The 19,627-nt window shown below is 42.5% G+C and overlaps 1 protein-coding gene across 1 annotated transcript in view; it reads right to left on the bottom strand.

Annotated features, from left to right (window-relative positions):
- Window positions 1-19,627, bottom strand: part of MAGI2 (membrane associated guanylate kinase, WW and PDZ domain containing 2) — a gene marked incomplete at its 3' end in the record, with an annotated part of 1,258,801 nt that overhangs the window by 125,762 nt on the left and 1,113,412 nt on the right. The window contains 3 exon segments of the mRNA XM_040644569.1: window positions 836-1,084; window positions 7,896-8,088; window positions 17,311-17,402. Of these exon segments, the coding sequence (XP_040500503.1) occupies window positions 836-1,084; window positions 7,896-8,088; window positions 17,311-17,402 (534 nt within the window).

The following is a 19,627-nucleotide window of genomic DNA, read 5'->3' as shown; positions in this document are numbered from 1 at the left end:
CTGAGAGACTGCAAGAGAAATACAACCTCTGGCTGTTACTTGTACAGACTCACAGATTTGGAGGAGCCCTGGGTGAAGTCATATACACCACCACCCCCCGCCCCATCCATTGCAGCCACCCTGGAAGAAGGTTCCAGGATCTCTGCACCCACAGGGCTGTTTACATGACCTCCTGATTCTGTCTCATGCTTCCACTCTTGCTCTCTTCCCTGATTCCATTTTGCAAATGAGCAGACTTAAAAAATGTAAGTTGGATTTCTGTCCATTGCCTAAGCCCCTCCATGGTTCCATGGACTTAAGACTACCGTCCAGACCTCTTCCCATGGGCGTGGGAAGCCCTGTGCAGCATGGCTCCTGCCTAGTCCACTGTTCTAGTCTCATGCCGCATTGTCATGTCCATTCTATCATAGCCACACTGGGCTTCTATAGAGTTCCTGAATGCTGAGCTCCTTCCTGAACCGCTTTCCCCTCAGATCCTTCGTGTATCTGAACTTCCTTCCTATCGAACAGGAAGGAGCTCCCCTCCCCTCACACCAACACTCTCACAATACTCAGTTTTATTTTCTTCCCACTTTGATATGAACAAAGAGCTTTTATGGGGCTTGCGGGGTCAGGGGGACATTAGATGTGATCTTGCATTCTTCCTGAGCCAAAGGTTCAGCAATGTGTGGCTAATCATATGTTAAGGATGTCTTATTTGTCGTCCATAGCCTACGAGTTTCTGGCTCCCCAAGATGCCCACAAGAGTCCTCTGATCTGCACGTCCAGTATCCCCACCACCAGAACAAATGAGCACAAGACCTCTTATTCAAAGGTATGTGAAGCCATCACTTACTGATAGTGGATCCGGACTCAGGTCTGTTCAGGGAGCTGATGATGACAAAGCCGAAGCCTTCGTTCTCTTTGCGGTGAATGACCACATCGCTGGTCTGCAGGCTGTGGGAGGCGAAGCCTTCAGGTGGAGAGGCATTGCTACTGGGGGCAGCGTGGTTGCTGTTGGTGTAGGTGGCGTAGTCACTGCGTGGAGAGCTGTGGTGGGTTGACACGGAGCCTGGACTCCTCCCGTTCTCTGGGCAGGGCTCCCCTGCAACACATAGCGTACCCAGGCACTCAGTTATTTAACAAGGGTCTTGATGAGGGCCTCTGTGTACTAGGTGCAGTTCTAGACATTGGCTTCGTTACAAGACTGGTTGACTGGCTTCTAGTCCCCACAGAGCAGAGCGTTTGAAGGGCTACAAACCTGGCTATGGAGCACCCAGGTCTAAGCCCCGTTCCATTCTTCACAGCAAACATAGCTAACCCCTCATCAGCTTCCTCTGTGCTGCTAGGAGTTTATATCTTCCTCTTGTTAAATTCGCAACACCCCACCCCCCCAGCCCCACCCAGGACAATGCCTGGTTTTAGATATTGAGCTTTTTTTTTTTTTTTAAGACTTATTTATTCATTTGAGAGAGAGGTGGGGGAGGGGCAGAGGGGGGGAAACAGACTCCCCACTGGGCAAGGGAGCCCCACACGGGGCTCAATCTCACAACCTGACCCTGAAATCATGACCTGAATCAAAACCAAGAGTCAGATGCTGAACCAACTGAGCCACCCAGGAGCCCCCAGATATTGAGCTTCTTAGTTGTGTAATAACAACTGATCAAAGATTACAAAACAAGTGGATAGTATCTTAAACTGCACCGTGCACAAGAATTACTTAAAGAACTTGTAAAAACTGTGCATCTTCAGGGCCCACCTGTGGAAAGTGTTTTTAGTAGATTTAGGAAGACTAGGCACAGGAGAGAGAAACCCAGTGAGGTTTCTAGGCCACCACTGAGCAATGCTGCTGGAGGGGTATGGTAAGTGGGGCTAATAGCCCAGGATGTCCATGTAAAGGGACCTATCATAATTTTACTAAAAAGCCATGGTTTTATTTAATTCTGTGATATTCTGTTAGCCTAGAAGTGTTAATTTACTCCGAGTAGGTGGGAAACTTCTTTCTTAAAGGATCCTTCTTTTATTCACTCACTCTAGGATTAAATCTAACAATGATATCAGGCCAAGGGATGACGAGTTTTGAATTTCTCAGTGAGGTGTGGGTGGTTTTGCTCATTTATATTCTGCATTATTACAAAATATACTCTATTATCAGCCACATAAACCAAACCAATACTTCCATGAGAAAACAAGCTTATTTACAGGGAGAAATGATAGAACGCTGGCAGCCAAGAGAAGCTGCTTTTTAAAAATGAAAGTTCATCTGTCATTGAGAAAGAATTTTGTCAATTTAATTTAATACCTAGGTTTTGGTATTCTGATTAAAAGAACAGAAGCGGGCACCTAGAATACTGTAATTAGAAATAGGACTGTTTCATCTCCATCTTACAATTTGATTAGTGTGCTCAAAAGATGTTTATGGAACAGAGAAATAGTAAGAAGGAAAGAAACCACAATTAATGATTCCTTTTTGGGTCTCTAGATGTGGTCTCTTATTTAGAGCTCTGGTAGGTGTCTCATATGGCAAGTTAAAAATAATTAGCAAAAGTTCCAGTGAAGGCTTTTAACTTGATAAGCCGCAATTCCATTCTGAAATGAAAAATCACTTCATTTCAAAAATCAAAAATCATTTCAAAAATCGGGGAGAAAGAACACAGACTACAAGAGAGTTTTTGTTCTACTGATATGTAAAGAAAAAGGAGCTACATTTATTCACATACTCAGATTAAAAAATAGTCTTACAAAAATGTATTCATTTCTTATTTATACTAGCAGAATAAGACCCAGGCTGCTGCTTATTATCATTGGATAAATTTGAATTTTTCTGTAAGATTTAATTAATCAGGCTTTAATTAAAGAAAACAAATGGATGCTTTTCATCTGTAAGAAATGTACCGAGGTGAGAAAAGAACAAAGTGCCAATGTCAAAGCCTTTCCCTCTTTCCTATCAGAATTTAGAACTGTCTGTAAAATGTACCCTCCCCATGAGAAAATACCATCCAAAGACAAGCTGTTATTGTCTTGCTGAAGCACATGTCCTTTATCAGTCCTTGTGCGAGTTGGAAATAAAGTGATTAGAGATAGTCAGGAGGAAGAAAAACAAACAATTATTAGGCTGCAACATTAAATTGAAAATTTCCCCGAGTTATTGGACCAAATCAGTAACTAAATGTCATAGGCAGTGACAAGAGAGATCTCATTTTCTGGCTGTCATAGTTTAGGGGTTGAGGGCTGCGCCTGTCAGTAGAGCAGCAACAAAGGAAAATGATCTGTCTTTGCAGTAAGTGGCTGGGAGGGGCTCTACCACGGGTTCCAGAAGGAGAAACCACGTCATCGATTAATCAACGTGAATGGTCCCTAGGGAAGGGAAAGAGTCCAAAACATTAACAGAAATACCGTTCTAGTGCTTTTGGACTTCTCTTTCAACCCCTAGAACAAAGGTCTTCATCTTTAACAACATGAGCACATTCGAAACCAGGGAGTTAAGAAGATTTCCAATGGTAGATTTTGAGGGATAGAATTGATTCCACATCATTTTTCTACTCAGAGGGGTCTAGATCCCAATGAGATTGTCTTCTTGCCAACGACCCTTGCTGGGGTGTTGTTTTAGAAGATTCACTTTATTTATTTATTTATTCATTTAATCCACTAACTTCCAGCATCCCTGACTCATCCTTTTGGCTCTCACACAAATGGGCGTACAGAATTCGGGCCATTAGTATCTACTCAAGCCAAATAATTAATTTTTAGGTTGAGCTTCTGTTTTGTCCTCGCCACTCACACTAGAAATCATCACTGAGCTGACTGGAAGAGCTCTCTGTTTGGGAAGGCAGGCGTTGTTGGCAATGCTGTCCAGGTGAGATGGTTTCCATGAGAACAGTCAACTACTGGCCAGGGGCTGTTCCTGGCCCACAGACCGATCCATTATTTGTGTCCAGTGCTGGCCTATATTTTGTTTAATAATTGTTAAAATTGATTGTCTATGTTTTTAAAAAGGGAGATTTTACAGAAATATGGATTTCTAGTTTCTCTTGGCAGTTATCAGCTTGAGCTGGACAGTGGCTGCTCCCTTTACTGGGTTTGTGACAGCAAGTCACCACAGTGCCAACCAACTCCCGGTGTCTCCTGCGAATTCCTGACTTACTCAGTTACCCGTAGAGCGAGGAAGATGGCAGGGCCAAAGGGACTTGTTCAACCAGAGCCCTTGTTTCTTTTCCAGATCAGACGCTGGCTACCAGGACTCCAGGGTTCTGTAACAAACAGCGCTTGCCTGCTTCCAGGGTATTCCCGGGCCTCTTCTCAGGGCTGTACCCCAGAGGCATGATAGCACTGGAGATGTCTTGTCTCAAAGCGTGGCTGAGGCAATGGGGTATGCTGGCCCAGACTGGGGTGTCCACATGCAATGAGCATCCTCATGGGGCCTGATGGAGCAGGGGGAGGCCCACAGGTCCCCACCAAAGTCAGAGGCTGGCCTGCCTGAGAGGCATTTGAGTGTGTGCACTCCTGATCTATACTCCTCAAAGCAGATAACTTATTTAAATGGTGACATGCTCACAAAGAAGAAGGGAACGTGTTTAGAATTGACAAAAAGTGTAGTAACCAGGACCAGGGAATCCACCGGCACCCTAAACAATGCCTAAACTTTTCAGCCAGCTGCCAAGAAAACCTCGTCTTTTTAGGCAGTAAGCCAAGAATTAGACTTTCCCTTAGATGTGCGAGAAAAGTACTGATGGATAGCTTTAAGACGGACTCAAACGTGTTTTGATTAAGTCATAAAATGTTCTTTCACATCAATTCTAGATTGACACATTAGGAAATTCCTCAGAGACACCCTTCTCTCAGACGAATAATGTGTATTCAAAATAATGTGTCATTAGGTTGAACATCTCAAAGCTGAGCTACTAAACATATAAATATTTAAACTTCAGTGTAATAATTAAAGCCACTCTCCTACTATCCTTGGGGGGAAAAATAGCTCAACACTGGAGCTGGTGGCATGGATAAGACAGCTCTCAAAACCAGTTTATTTTTTCAATTAAAAATTTTTTTTTAAAGATTATTTGAGAGAGAGAGAGTGTGAGAGAGAGAGAGAAAGAGAGAGCAGGAGTGAGGAGAGAAGCAGAGGGAGAGGGAGAAGCAGATTCCCTGATGAACAGAGAACCCAACTTGGGGCTCGATCCCAGCACTTTGGGATCATGACCTGAGCCGAAGGCAGATGCTTAACCAACTGAGCCACCCAGGCACCCCTCAAAACTAGTTTAAAGTGCAAGATCTGTGCTATAATTATCTGGTAAATAAAACTGGATGCATTATTGGATGTTTCCTTCCTTTACTCCACAATTTCTCCTTTTTGAGGATCTAGCTTGTCATTGCCTCATTGAAAACTCTGCCTTTATGTCTTTAGCATGTACCCTTTTAAAATATTTTAACATTTGCAGAAGGCTTTTGTGTTACTTTAATTTTTGCCCAATGTAACTAACTAGGCAGTATCTCTCCTAATAGATGTGGTTTTCTCATGAGCGTGAACTTGGAAGCCAGTGCTTGGTGTCTTCTGAGGAGGGACAGGACATTTGCACAAACCGAGGCAAGCATAAGGCTTTAACCTTTATGAACCTCCTTCTTCCCAGCTCCTGATACCGCTCCTTTGTGCAAGCAGGCGGCAACTTTGGCCCTCTTCTCACCCATCTTCTATCTCTTCACAAACCGATTGCTCATTTCCTTCAGCTTTGAACCATCTCATCGTAAGCCAGGCTTGCACCTCCCACTGCCTTTGCTTGCGAAAGCATAATAATAATAACGATAACAGCTCTTGAAAAGGCATCTTCACTGTCATATCCATTTGTGGCTGTCCCTTCTCATTGTTGGAGAAACAGCAGCTATGAAGAAAAGCTATCTTCCTATGCCTTTAAAAAATCTGTTCCATCCTATTTCTAGGCATTTACTTTAATATCAAAGTATCCTTTCCTGAACTTAATCATTTTCAATACTGATGAAGCTTTCAAGGAAGAGTGAGCTGAATTAACTTGGAAACTCTCCTGGTGTGAACGAGCAGTCTGCAGCCGAGCATTTTCAAAAATTAAATGCACTTGAAATGCACTCGAAAACCTAAATGAGTAAAGTTGGTAAGAACTGCAAAGAGCATCTTCACAAAAGTCACAAGATCCACAAATTGCAAGAATACATTTTTGGAGCATTTGGCATACACTCCAATAGCTTGGGTTGATTAAAACAAAATTTAATTTTCGATAATCAGCTGGTGGCAAAGGGAGCATGAAATTATGTTGGTGCATTGGTTTTGCACCTTGCAGTATATTTCCTGGTAAATCAGGTATCTTTTTAATTTATCTCCGGGTTACAGAACATACAGCACAGCAAACTTTTTATTAAAAATCACTCTTAGGGAGAGAGACAGTTAAATGTTAACCAAGCAAACACTGTCTTCCTCCTGGCATCTTGCCCAAGGATAAGGAATAATTCAAGGTGTTTTACTTCTTTGGATCAAGTGGTATGCCATGAATTTCTGAAGATGAATGGCACTTCTTAGCAAAACCTCCATACGATACAAGATATATAGTAGGCCCTACTGGTGAGGGCTGACAATTCTTCTGACTTGCCCTTTTAAATGATTGCCCTTGATCAAAGTCTAGTTTCTAGAAGACTGGAATAGAAAAGGGTTTTTAGTTCAATTAATAATTAGTCTTATCTTCCCTAGTCATTCACAGCCTGTGATTAGCCAGTGGCTCCCCAACACCCCCCCCCCTTTTTTTTTTTATTCAGACGCCTTATAATAATAACACATACGGAAGACCACTTAGGTTAGGGAGTGACATTTGCTAACAGTTGGTCTCACGTCTTTGAATTCCCTGTGGGTGGGATGGGAGGGGGCCCGAAGGTGGGATAAAGCAAGACTCACTGGTTGGGGAGCCAAGAGCCTCTGCATTATCAATGGCTCACTGCAGACTCCTGGGCAAGCTACCCAACCTCTGGGCCTTGGTTTCCTTATCTGTAACATGAGGCAGCTCCTGCCACTGAGGTCCCTCCTGATCTGCATGAGGAGAGCCAGGGGGCTGAGCAGAGAGGCCAGTGGCCATGAGGGCAGCAGGCGACAGAACACCATTGGTGCTTTCCTCCTGTAATTCGCAGGGCAAAGCGCAGGCAGTTTGGAACCCTATTGCCAACATTTCTGAGTGCTTGGATTATGAAAAATAGTCAATTTTTGTAACAGACATATTCATAACAATAGAAATCTTTTTGGGGAGGACCGAGATGGTGGAGAGAGATAAACTGAACTGTATTATGACTGTGAAGACTTGACTTTTAAAAGTGAAGTCTTTGGTGGATTCTTTTATGAAACTAGGAAATGGCTGTAAAGGGAATAATTACTTCCAATTTACCGGTTTCATAAGTTTGGAATTAAATGAATTGTGTTTTCTCAGAGTGATGCACAGCTGTATTTTTGTAATAGTTTTATTGTTACCTTTTATCAGGCTCTACACCGGAGGCTAATTTTCCATCCTAGTTGCCTTATTATGGTATCAAAATGCCATGGTTCTTGGCTTGTAAACACAGCGAGGAACATTTTCAAAAGCTGTATTTTCCACTACCATAATGTTCCTCTTAGAACTAGCATCCACCAAAGAGCAAAGCGCATACACATCTTAAATGAGCCCCAGGCTTTGCTAGGAATTTTTAGTGACTACACTGAAAACATAGGGCTGAGAGACTGCTTGGAATTATAGTGGGGTAAGAATCTGCATTTTCAAAATCATGGTTCCATTTGGAAGATCTAGGTAGACTTTTGTCCTTGTATAATATAGAAACTGATTCAAAATCTTGTTTCAAGTGTCCTTACCATGTCCCACAAAAGCATTTCACCACCTGACCCCCAAGCCTCCCTGCTGGCTTGAGCCACACACCTCCACAGAGCACCTTCCTTCTCACAGTGAGGTTGACCTGCCCATTTCGGGCTGCATGGTGCATCAGGTCGATGACATAGCGGTGGGTCTTGCCAGCCACTGGAATCCCGTCGACATAGACAAGCTCGTCTCCGGGGTGCAGGCGGCCGTCTCTGTCGGCTGAACCCATGGCAATGACGGCGCCAATCAAAATCTGGAGAAGCAGTGAGAAGGAAAGGATATTTACATTTCAACTTTGTTTCCCCATATATATATGATTTTTTAATGTAAATATAATTATAGATAATGTTTATATATAATTTCCTTATATATAAATATGATTATAGACAATAATAGCATATATAGATATAATTTCTTTATATGTATGTACAACTTGGTGGAAGGTTTTATTCCCACATTCTACCACTTACTCCAAACCTGAGCACGTACTTGACAAACAAAAAATGAGGGGCCTAACCCACTCTCCCAGGTTGCTAACTGCTTTTAGAGAAATACACGTTTTGAACTCGCTGCTGATAGCCATAAGGTCTGGGGGACACTTGCTTCTTGGCTCACTAGTTATCACCCTTCAGGAAAATTCTAACCCCAAATGCTCTGATGTTATTGGCCACTGTGCATGTAACAAATTGGGGATTGAATCCTGGTTCCACTTCTTGTTCGTGTGGCCTTGGGAAGTCTTAATCTCTGCGAGCCTCAGTTTCCTCCATCTGCAAAATGGGGAAATAAAGTAATGGGAGCTGCTTTATGGAGTTGTTGGGAGAACTGAATGAAATAATGCATGTAAAGCATTTAACTTTGCTCGTGGCACATAGTGAGTGCTCAGAAAATGTCAGGGGAAACTAGCTGCTGCATGTTACAAAACTGAGAGCAGTTTTTTTTTGTTTGTTTGTTTGTTTGTTTTGCTTTGCTTTGCTTTGAAAGGCTGGAGGTAAGGAGAAAATAAAGCAAAACTCACAGTTGGCTTTTCTGGCCAGTTGACTTAAAAAAAGTCTCGGTCAAACCTCCTCCCAGTTTTTGCTCTATTCCTTTGAATAAGGAAACCCTTAGAGCACTGTCCTCTGCGTAAAGGACATTCCCAGTTCTGCCCGTCCCCTGAAATGCTTCTGTCGTTTAGGTGACTCTCATATCAAGAAATGAGGAGGAACACATCTGGGAAATGTATGCATGGTAATTCCCTGAACCAGGGACTGTAACGAAAGACATAATATACGGTTTCCCTCTTCCCACCAGAAACTCTCAGGTTAGTGTCCATTAATGAGGCTTTTTTTTCTCTTTCTCAGAGAAAAAACAATAGCACTAAATATTTTAGTTCACTGTTTAACCTACAATTTTTCCACCACATGGACCATGGCTATCCTTTTTCTTTTGCACACTGGCTTAGCCACACAGCAGACGGAGGCAGTTGTTACCCTCAGCCTGATTATACTACAGAGACTATCATCTAAGTCTTATTTTAAGTCTTTATAAAATGATCCCTTGTTCACAGATGGATTTCTTTCAGGCACAATGATTTCTTTCAAACCCCAGATCTGTGGATCCCAGCTAGTTGGCAGGGCTGCCCCATCCTGACTGCAGGCTTGCGTGTCTCAGGCGTGACAGTGGACTGATTCTTACGTGGTCACACTGCTCGGTGTGGCCTGTCAACATGGCAACTTGACGTGAATGCCCAGGACTTCTCGGTAACTGCAAAATTAGAGGCTGAAGAGTATTCTCTTTTCCTGAAGACCTCATAGCCTTGGTCTGCTGAACAGCTTTCCTTGTCCATAGGAAAGACAATTCTCTATGACTACAACTACTTCTTCCCTATTCCAGGGGGTGGGCTGGGGGAGATGCGCTTCCACATTGAATATTGGTGCTCTGAGGAGTGGTTCATTACTGCCATCACAAGGAAAACCTCACGTATGCCTTAGATTGGCTGTACAGTGTGGTTCTTTCCCGGCAATGCTCCGCACCCATTTCCTACAGGCGGTGGTTGGGCCTGCTTCTGACATTCTCCGTTTCTCTTTTTGTCATGCCAGCCTGAATTTATGAGTTTCTTTGTAAAGACGTTCCAATCTCTTCTTCAAAAGACTGAACCCACTAAGGAGCCCTTCAAAGATTTGCTAAGTGCTTTGTGCGAAAGCCAGTTAAAATGAATGTCTATGTTTCTCCACTGCCCCATGAAAAGCTGCGTTTAGCTGGGCTAGTCCCCCTAAATGCTTCAACTTTTAGGTCTCTTATATGCTTTAGTGAGAGACTTTATAGCTCGTTACAGAGAAGAAAATGGCTCGTGAGCTTCTTGGCTGGTTAATTATCAACTTGAAGCTATACTTCTGTCTCTCACTGAGAAAAGTGAACCAAAATATAGGTCACATCTGAGAAAGGCCTGGCTGCAGCTGGGCCCTCTACAAAAATAGTAAAAACAAAATTTCACCTAGAAAAAAAAAAAAAAAAAAAACCACCAAAATACCCCCCAACATTTCACATTGGAAAATTCCCATTCCTCCCTTGCTGTAAGCAGACAGCAAAGATACACAGATGCTCTTGAAATTATCTTCTTTGTTACTAGGTGATACTAATTTAGTATCACCCATTAAAAGGAAAATCCTAGCAAACAATCTGTTTTTTTGCCACATTGCCGTGACATGAAAACTAATTAATTAATTTATTCAGCAAATATTTATTGAACCCATGGGCACTTTTGGGTATTAGGAATTCATCCGTGAACAATAAACGCAAATCCCTGCCCTTATAGAACTCCTATTCTAGTGGTCAGACAATAATAAGTGTAGTAAGTGTTTAAGTTCTGCTGTATGCTAGCAGGCATGCACCATGGAAAAAAGGGAGCAAAGCGGGGTGGTGGGTGGGTGTCAGTCACGTGGCCGAGGTGGTGTAAGAGCTGGTTAGAGCACGTGCCACTGAGAAGCTGACATCTGAGCAAAGATTATGTTTACCTGACATACTTTTTTAAAACTGGAAACTTTACTCTTCAAACTTCTGTTCACTTTATCAAATCTTACATGTTTATATCCAAATAGTATGTTCAACATAGTACTACTTCAATATAATTTCTTATAGTGTACCATAATTCCTATATGTATATATATATTATTATGTAATTACATTCTATAATCCATCATCTCCCTTGCTTCAAGCAGAGGTTGACATAACTAATAAACAGGCTTGACTTGAGCTGAGTGTGGGGGACTGTAGCAGGCACTGAGCGGCCTGCCCATTAGCTGTAAGTATCAGGTACATTTGCTCTATCCACCAGGAGCCGCTACCTTTGCTGGGAAGAGGCTGACCGTGTGCTCTGTCCCTGCTTCCAGCTCTCATGCAGCTGTTGTTCCTTAGCCTTTGGCCATTTTGCACCTTTGTGCATTATATTTCACTGTAGCTACAGAGCTAATTCTATGTATCTTCTCTTTTTAGGAAAAAAAAAACCCACTTTTTCCTCCTTTTAATTCAAATATGCCTTGAATGCTCCAGACATTCTATGAGTTTATTTCCTGTCTGCCATGGTCAGTGCAGAGACTAGATGGTCCATGGGTCCTTCTTGGACTGCAACGCCTACCGCCTTTTCAATGCGTATACACTCTCCTGTTTGCTTAAACTATTAAGAACATGCCTCAGGACATCTGATCCTTTAAGCCAGTAGTTCTAACACTTGAAGGTACAAGAGAATCACCTGGTGAGCTTATTAAAACACAGCGTTGGGACTACCCCAAGAGTCTGATACTGCAGGTCTGGGGTGGAACCTGAGATGGCACATGTTTAACAAGCTCCCCGGAGAGGTGGGAAGCTTCGGTCTATAGCTCTATCACACTCTGAGTAGCAAGGTCCTGAGTATTCTCACTTGGTCCAATGGCCATGGGATCTGTGGTCTCGCTGGTCACCTTCTAAGCCTGCTGAAGGACTCTGCCGCTGGTGCCTGGCCTGAGCTCCCTGATGCATCACCCTTGTCACTTTGCAGGTCTGTTGAGGGACCCCCTCACCCTCCAATCCCTCCCCAAGTACATAGTCTGGGCTCTCTGACCTATCAAGCTACATTTCCCTTCTGGTCTTGCTGACCCTGGGCTACTCTGGTCACTGAGTCTTCCAGCCAACACTGGCCTCACTCCACACACACCTCCCTCTAGCCTCACTGGATCCTTCAGCCTATGTAGACCCACCCATCAGTTTGCTCATTGCTCTTGGAGGAGTTCTTTATCTTGTCCTTACTGCTTTGGCCCTGAAGTTAGAACTTTGTGTCAAAACAGCTCTAAAAAGACTGCCCCCTGACCCCATGAACAACTGATTCGTGGCCTTAGCTTGTCAACTGCCTTCTCTAAAACAAAAAACAAAAAAAACCACAAAAAAAGTGTCACAACAACTCCAGAACTCTACCTGATAGGCTGGGAAGGCATGGCACAAAACAGAGTATTTGATATGAAATAACAGCAATTGACACTGAAGTGGCTGGCACCCTCGTCAGCCAGGGGAAAAAGCTAACACAAAGAAAGGAAAATGGAAAGAAGTAGGAGACAAACAAAACCAAGATCCTATGTGCAGGTCTTTTAATTCTTCTAATTCTTTCCTGCTCTACCTAATGCAAATCCAACCCCGGTAGGTCAGAGCTGCAATAATTACAGCCTGGGACAACGTGACAACATGGCAAGCCCATTTCAGGCTCTTGCCTTCTGAAACTTTTCCATGAGTTTGCACAAACTCCCTGACCAAGGAGTGTGTCTATCATTACCTCTTCTTTCTAAGAACAGTTTTTCTCCATTGCAGCATTTTCTAAATCTTTCCACCTTGATGCCTTCCCATCTCTTTTCAGCTCACAGCTGGAAATCCCATTTTTGTTCCTTTCTGGCAATTTTTCATTTCTTTCTATTTCTATTGTTATTTAACTGTGAAAAGTATTTCCTCTTGCAGGAAAAATGCCCATATGCTTTGTTGGAGCTGGAGTCCTGCTGTTCATTATTTGCCGAAAGCTATGTTGTGTTTAATGCGCACCCTGAGATGTCAGTACCATTTCGTGTATGTGGAGGCAGAAACCTCTTTGATGTAATTTATGAGACCTCCTGTGGTGGGGACCAAGTCACCTCATGCGCCTCTCCCTTTGTAGCACATCAGCAATTAAATGAGGCCAGCACATTTTGTTTATATATTATCTCTGGGCTTACAATGGAGGAAAGCAGGAGGGAAAGGCTTATGGGAAATCTTTACAGTAGACTCACTCTTCCTGACATGGTCTTTCTGAGGTGCAGCATTCTGGTCTTCAAGGCATTACTTTCTGCCTCTGCCTGCTTTAGGAAGATTTAGGCTCCTACTTTCAGGGCTTAAGTGTCAAAATTGTAACTCGCAGGCTGCGTGTGTCTTAAATCATTCAAATGAAAAAATAAACCAGAATAAATCTAAATAAACACAGTGGGGATAACCAACAATCCATGTAATCTGAGGAGGCTTATCACAGATACTGGATGCCTGCCCACTGGAGGGGAGAAAGGACTCCGGAGTCAAAGGCAATGCTCAGAAGGGCTGGGAACCTGGGAGCGTGTGCGCTGACCAGGCGCAAAGCTGTCTGGAGGCCGGGTGGTGACTGTGGCTGCATTCACACACCTGAGCTTCATTTTGAGTAACAGCTGCTCCACTTGGGCAGCAATTTTACCGCTTCGGTGCCAGGCACATTTTAGCCAGGCGCCTCCCTTTTCGAGCCAGCTAAGGCCAGGCCTTCCCTGTGAACAGTCATGCAGTCCCTTCTACCCCTGGGGGAGGGAGAGACTGGTGAAGATAATATTCTTGAATGTGGCTCTAGTTTACCCCCAAAGTGACAAAGCATGAGCCTATGGGGGAGAAGGGTTCCAGCAACGTAAGAATTTTATATTTCAAAGACTATATTGAAGTAAGCATCATGGTAAGAATTGGAACTTTATTTCTTCTACATTTATTTCATAGTTTAATCTCTTATTTGTACTTATCATATAAGGGAAGAAACCTGATGATATGCTTAGGGCTTGTAAAAACCATGATTTGGCCCTGGCTGAAGATTCCTTTGGTGGAAAATAACTCATTTTTCAGTCCAGTCCTCTGGGATGGGAGTCTCAAAGACAGCAGACTGAAGGACTAACAGAGGCCTAACGGGGTCTTGGGAACTGTGGCCATGCTCAGTTTCAAACGGACCACCCCTCAGTTCTGGTCAGTTTTTGTCCATGAGAGAGACAAGCCCAATGTTGATAGATCTATTTTTCAAGAGAATGTGGAAATCTGAATTTTAAACACGTGAAATTAGTTGGTGTTCCAAATTTTAAAACACTGGGTTGAGCAAACCATGTTGTAGGGTTCCTAGGACACCGTCCCTGATTCTAGGATGACACCATTTACATTCTACAGAGCCTGTAGCATCCAGAGGCCTCAGAAAATGTAAGCTCCAGATTACTCCTTTTTTTTTTTTTTTTCCTGCGAGGGTCAGGTGACAGTTTGGCTTGGTGAAGAAGACTCTCTTCAGTTCCATTTAGCAAGTATCTATTATGCCAGGCTCTGTGCTGGCCCTGGAAAATACAAACACCATCAAAACTCGGTCTTTGCCTTCAAGGAGTTCACAGATCGGTAAGGGGGAAAAAGTATGTCAGTCAGTACATTTTGGAACAAATAGGAACCTCATCTTTCTGGTGGAGACCCCTTAGGTTGGTACGTTTGAAGCATTACATTACTACGAGTATAATGGATTCTAATGAATTTACCCATTTAAATGCCCTACAAGTGTCTCAGTATCCCCCACAATGTGATAAAAATCACCTTAAAGTGCCATTATTTCCTTCATTTAGTGTCTTTGAAACATATAAATGTATAATAAAGAATTTAGCCTGAGCCCAAAGAGAAGTCTGGCTTTTTCTGAACTGTAACCTTTAGACCACTGGAACAGAAGTATCTTTGTTCATTGTGAGACACTTGTACTGCGCCTGAGAGTTTAGGCTAATGAGGAAGATTCATGGCGGGGACCTGACAGTTTATGCTGAAGAAGATGACTCAGGGTGGAGCAGCCATACCCAGTCTTGGGGGGGTGGGGAGCTGACCAGACAAAAATGACCAGCCACATAATTAGAGGGTTGTGCCTTTGAACTTTGTGACATCAGCCTGACCTCTGGGAAGAAGAGGGGCTGGAGATTGAGCTCAACCACCTCAATGACTCAATCACTCATACTCACATAATGAGACCCCAATAAAAACTCTGGACACCAATACTTGGGTGAACATCCCTGGTTGGCATCAATGCTGGGAAGGATAGCTTGTCCTTGAGGATGATGGAAGCTTTGCATGTGGGGCCCTTCCACACTTTGTCCTATGGGCCTTTTTTTTTTTTTTTTTTTTTTGATTGGTCCTAATTTGTACCCTTTCAATGTAAAACTGTAATCATAAGTACGGCACTTTCCTGAGTTCTAGGAGTTGGTTCTATTGAATTATCAAATCTGAAGGAGGCCATGGGACCCCCAGATTTATGGCTAGTGTCTGAATGAGGGAGATTCTTCCTTCAGACTTTACAGTTTTGCAAAATCATTGCAGCCATTGTCAGGAATAGGGGGCAGACTTGGCAGTCTGGAGGACTGTGACCTTAACCTACAGTCTGGCTGACGGCATACTATTCATTTATGGGGGTACTAATGGAGAATAAAAAAGGGGAAGATGAAGGTCCTGCTTAGGGGGAATTTTAAATCCCACTGATCAAACTAAATAGGGAGACATATGAATAGGTTAGAGAATAATCCTGAAGGAAACTAAGTCAGAAAAATACTCTGTGGAAGCTGGAGGTTAAATGTTTACATATGTGAAGGAACTGGATACTATTTTTGGTTCTTTCTAGATAAGTTACAAGGACGAGTGAGGCTGCCTCCTGACCAGGTGACTGAGGATCCCTGGTAAGCTCAGAATCGGGTGGCAGATAGAAGGGGACAAGTCTGTGAAAGGGAGCGAAATGTAACTGAGATTTGTTGCTTCTGCCCATGACATGAGATCCTTCATTTAGTCTCTGGATAAATGTAAGTCCAAAGTTATTCGTGCCCTATATTTTACCTTAGCACTCGCCTTCCTCCCAAAGAACTCATAGGAAAATCCAGACAACCCTCCATGGTAAATACATGTTCACATCTCTGGCAGCTGGGGAATTAGTGATATCATGGTTGACTGATGCCAAATTTTATCCCCCCAAATTAGGAAATAAGTCTTTTTTCCTGGAGTTCCCTCATCCTTGGAGTCTAAGCTCAGCTTCTCAGCATTTTGCATAGTAAGGGATCTCTGCTCGAAGGGCCGAGGAACCTCTCTGGGGTTCCTGTCAGGTTCTCGTCAGCTCTGCTTGAATACTTCTGCTGGGAAGGAGCTCACTGTCTACCGAGGCCATCAACTTCACTTTGGGACACTTTTCATTTTTACAGATTTCTTTCATTTGTTAGATTAACTTTTTTCTCCTGAAGATTTCTGCCCACTTTTGGTTCTAGTTTTATTTTGTGGCACAACTGACCAACAAGAGAGATGATGACGATAAACCTGTACTCAACACCTGAAAGGATCCAGACACCTAGAGGTCTGCACATGCAATCTTTAATTCTTAAAGCTCTGTCTATGAGAGAGCACTATTGTGTTCTTCATCTTACAGATGAGGAAACTGAGGCTTACAACTTAAATCCCTTGTATGAGCTGAGCGGGAATGGGGGGTCACTTATTCAAACCTTCCATGGACCTGACTTAGTCATATTGGGTACCATGTAAGACACATCTTTTACAATGAGTATTTTATGGCTGATATTTTGATACATGCTCATAAATCTAGCTTTGCTGAGTTTTCTGTATATTATTTTATGCTTTGGCTCTGGTGTATAATGAGGTGTGTGTGTGTGCGCGCGCACGCACAGGTTTAATTTTTTCAGAGCTCCCCCCAAATTCCCAATATTTTGCCAACTGAAGTTCGCTTTGTGAACATCTTCTTAACTTGAATCTGGCTGAGATTTTGCAGCATTGAGCTTTATTTTACTTCTGTTTATCCCTGTGTTTTTTCTCCCTTGTACTTTTGATTGCAAACGTACATAATTCTGCTGGTCCAAGTCACCCCTTCATGTGTATCCTCTGTCATACTCTGTGTTTACCTTGAGTCACTGTCCAGAGTGACCAGGGGTCCCATACAATTAAATAACTGAACTATTCAAGAGTAATTCAATCCATTCTGAGAAAGAATAATATCCCCTCTTAATGTATGTACATTAATTTATGATGCTATATTGGCATGGAAACACCAACACGTTTTGAGAACTTAAACAGCAAGAAAAGAACACAAACCTCAAACTTTTTTTTTTTTTTTGAGCCCTCAGAGATTTTCTTTTAGATTCACAGTGAATGATATTTCCCTTGATGCACACACACGGTATATAGCCCACAGTGTGGAAATAAAGAGGTTTCAACTTACAGGCTGCCCAGGCTCATCTCCCCCGAGGATTCTGAAGCCAAATCCAGACTCCATCCTTCGAAGGTGGACATCCAGCTCCTTATAATCTGGACCTGGCATAAAGAAGATCCCATTGAGTAATGAATCTTGTCTCTTCCCCACTCCCTGAGAAATGGAACACACCAATGATAAATTAATTTTGTGGATGTGATTAATGAGAGTGCTGTTAGAGTTGGTGGAGATCAGAGGATTAAAAAAAAAAAAGTGGTTACAAAAAAGTTCCAAAATTAGGTAGTCTCTGGATTAACAGTGATCAAACAAGGGCATTACTAGGGTATCACCATAGGCAGAAAGAACACACAAATTTCCTGACTGGGGAAAAAAAAAAAGATGCCTCTATAATTCTCTATTTTCCCGAAAGCATTCAGATTGCTGTCAAGAAGACTGGCTGTCACTTTGAGGATGTTTACTCTGACTAGAACGATTGTTTCAGAAGTATGAGAGAAGAGATGACATCCTGGAACTACCTGGTAGAACACTGCCTAGTAATTTACAAATATCTCTTTATGTCTTGATGTATCCCATCTCGTGTTGTCAGGCGGGGGTGGGGGGAGATACAATTTCATGCCTAATTAAGCTGTCTTTTTTAGAATTGTAAAAATTAGAAAAAAAAAACAGAATTGAAACTTTTCTGAATTGGGAATTTGAGTGAAGTTTTTATTTCCAGACAAACTCCTTTGGGTTTTTCATAACTTAGGGGTAGAAATTTGCCTGGTGTAAGTGAACTCCCACCTCCCCAAACATTTAACAATGTGGAAGCCACTACTGATTTTACTAGTGTATTCAAAATAAACTAGAAGAGGAATACTTCTCTGCAGTTAGCTCAAAGAACAGAAATGTAGTTAAAAATAATCTGGGAGACTCCTGGATATCAATTTTTTTCAATCCTAGAATAAATACCTAAAAAGTATAAGACCTCTTTTGACTTTTTAAGGAGAATGTGATTTAGGCTTACCCATTACCCCAGGACCTTTGAATCCTTCTCACAGGGGTAAAGTCTCCATACTGACTGAGTTGTGCATACTTTCGTGTCATTGTTGGGATGCCATTGGATATTAGCAACTTTGGGAAATATTTATTAATGCCATCCTTTGCTTAAGAAGTATTTAGTGATCCTAGGCCTTCATGGTTTAAAGGAGGTATTAGAATTTACAGAAGCAATATTAAATTGCTTACATAGGATGGTTTTGGAAATTGGGATGGGATTTCAGAGAATGATCCTCATGGGGCAGGAGGAAGTGTCTGGGCCATTTGGATATACAGTAGTAGTCATAGTTGGAGAAAAACTCCGTGAATGCTGGCCAGGCAAATCTTTCCCAGGCTCTACAGTAAGTGGGGCTGCTGAAGTGATCCAGTAAACAAGGCACAATGACACTGGGTTTACCACTGTGCCCTCCAACATGGGCTGTGCATTCCTAGTAATATACAAAAGGCAACTCATTCATTTCTGAAATATAGGTATAAGCTGGTTCTGTGTTACTGTTCTCAAAAGACAAGACAAAACTGAGTCAAGCACACAAGTACACTTGCATATATGTATATATTGTGCAAGAATCCATAACCATTCATGCCCTTTCACGAGCACATGCACATATAACCAAAGACCTTTCCATTCAATGACTAGTATAAAACTCGGAGACGACTAAACAACTGGATTTCCACATCCATTACTCATCCTTTATAAATTATATTATCATTCATAGTTGAAAGATGAGAACTTGGAAGAAATCAGTTGGGTGGTAAAAGGAAGAGGAAAACTTTGCCCTATATTCTACAAGTCACAACTGGCTTTTGAACTCCGTTTATTCCTGGGGTCTACAACATCTATGAAATCACACACTGGGAGTGTGTTCTCCTTTGGGGCTTTGGGACTCCAGGCTGATGCAACAGCCCTATAAAATCATAGCAATCACAGGTTCTCCTCCCGGGGGAGGCGGAAAGGCAAGGGGAGATGGGAAGATGACAGATAATGCCCAACCACTTACAAATCTCTAGAAGTTGTTTATGATTCTACTGCTCACAGCAATCTCTTCTCTAGGTTACTTTAAGCTTAGAGGACTCTAGGCCATATATAATATACAAAGAGACCATAAAAAGTACAAAGAGAGAATATTTTTTGACACTTAAAATGATAGCACTAGCATACGTATAACCAGAACTTCCCATCTACTCCTATAAATATTCTCATTTTTGCATCACTGGTGAGGAAAGTGGGTGGGAAACTGTTCTTCCAATGGCTTCAGCATCAATCCATATTACATGGGGAACTTTAAAAGGA

Source organism: Ursus maritimus, unplaced genomic scaffold (assembly GCF_017311325.1).
Source record: "Ursus maritimus isolate PB19 unplaced genomic scaffold, ASM1731132v1 scaffold_3, whole genome shotgun sequence".
Lineage (NCBI taxonomy): Eukaryota > Metazoa > Chordata > Mammalia > Carnivora > Ursidae > Ursus > Ursus maritimus.
This window is presented reverse-complemented; position numbering and strand designations above follow the sequence as displayed.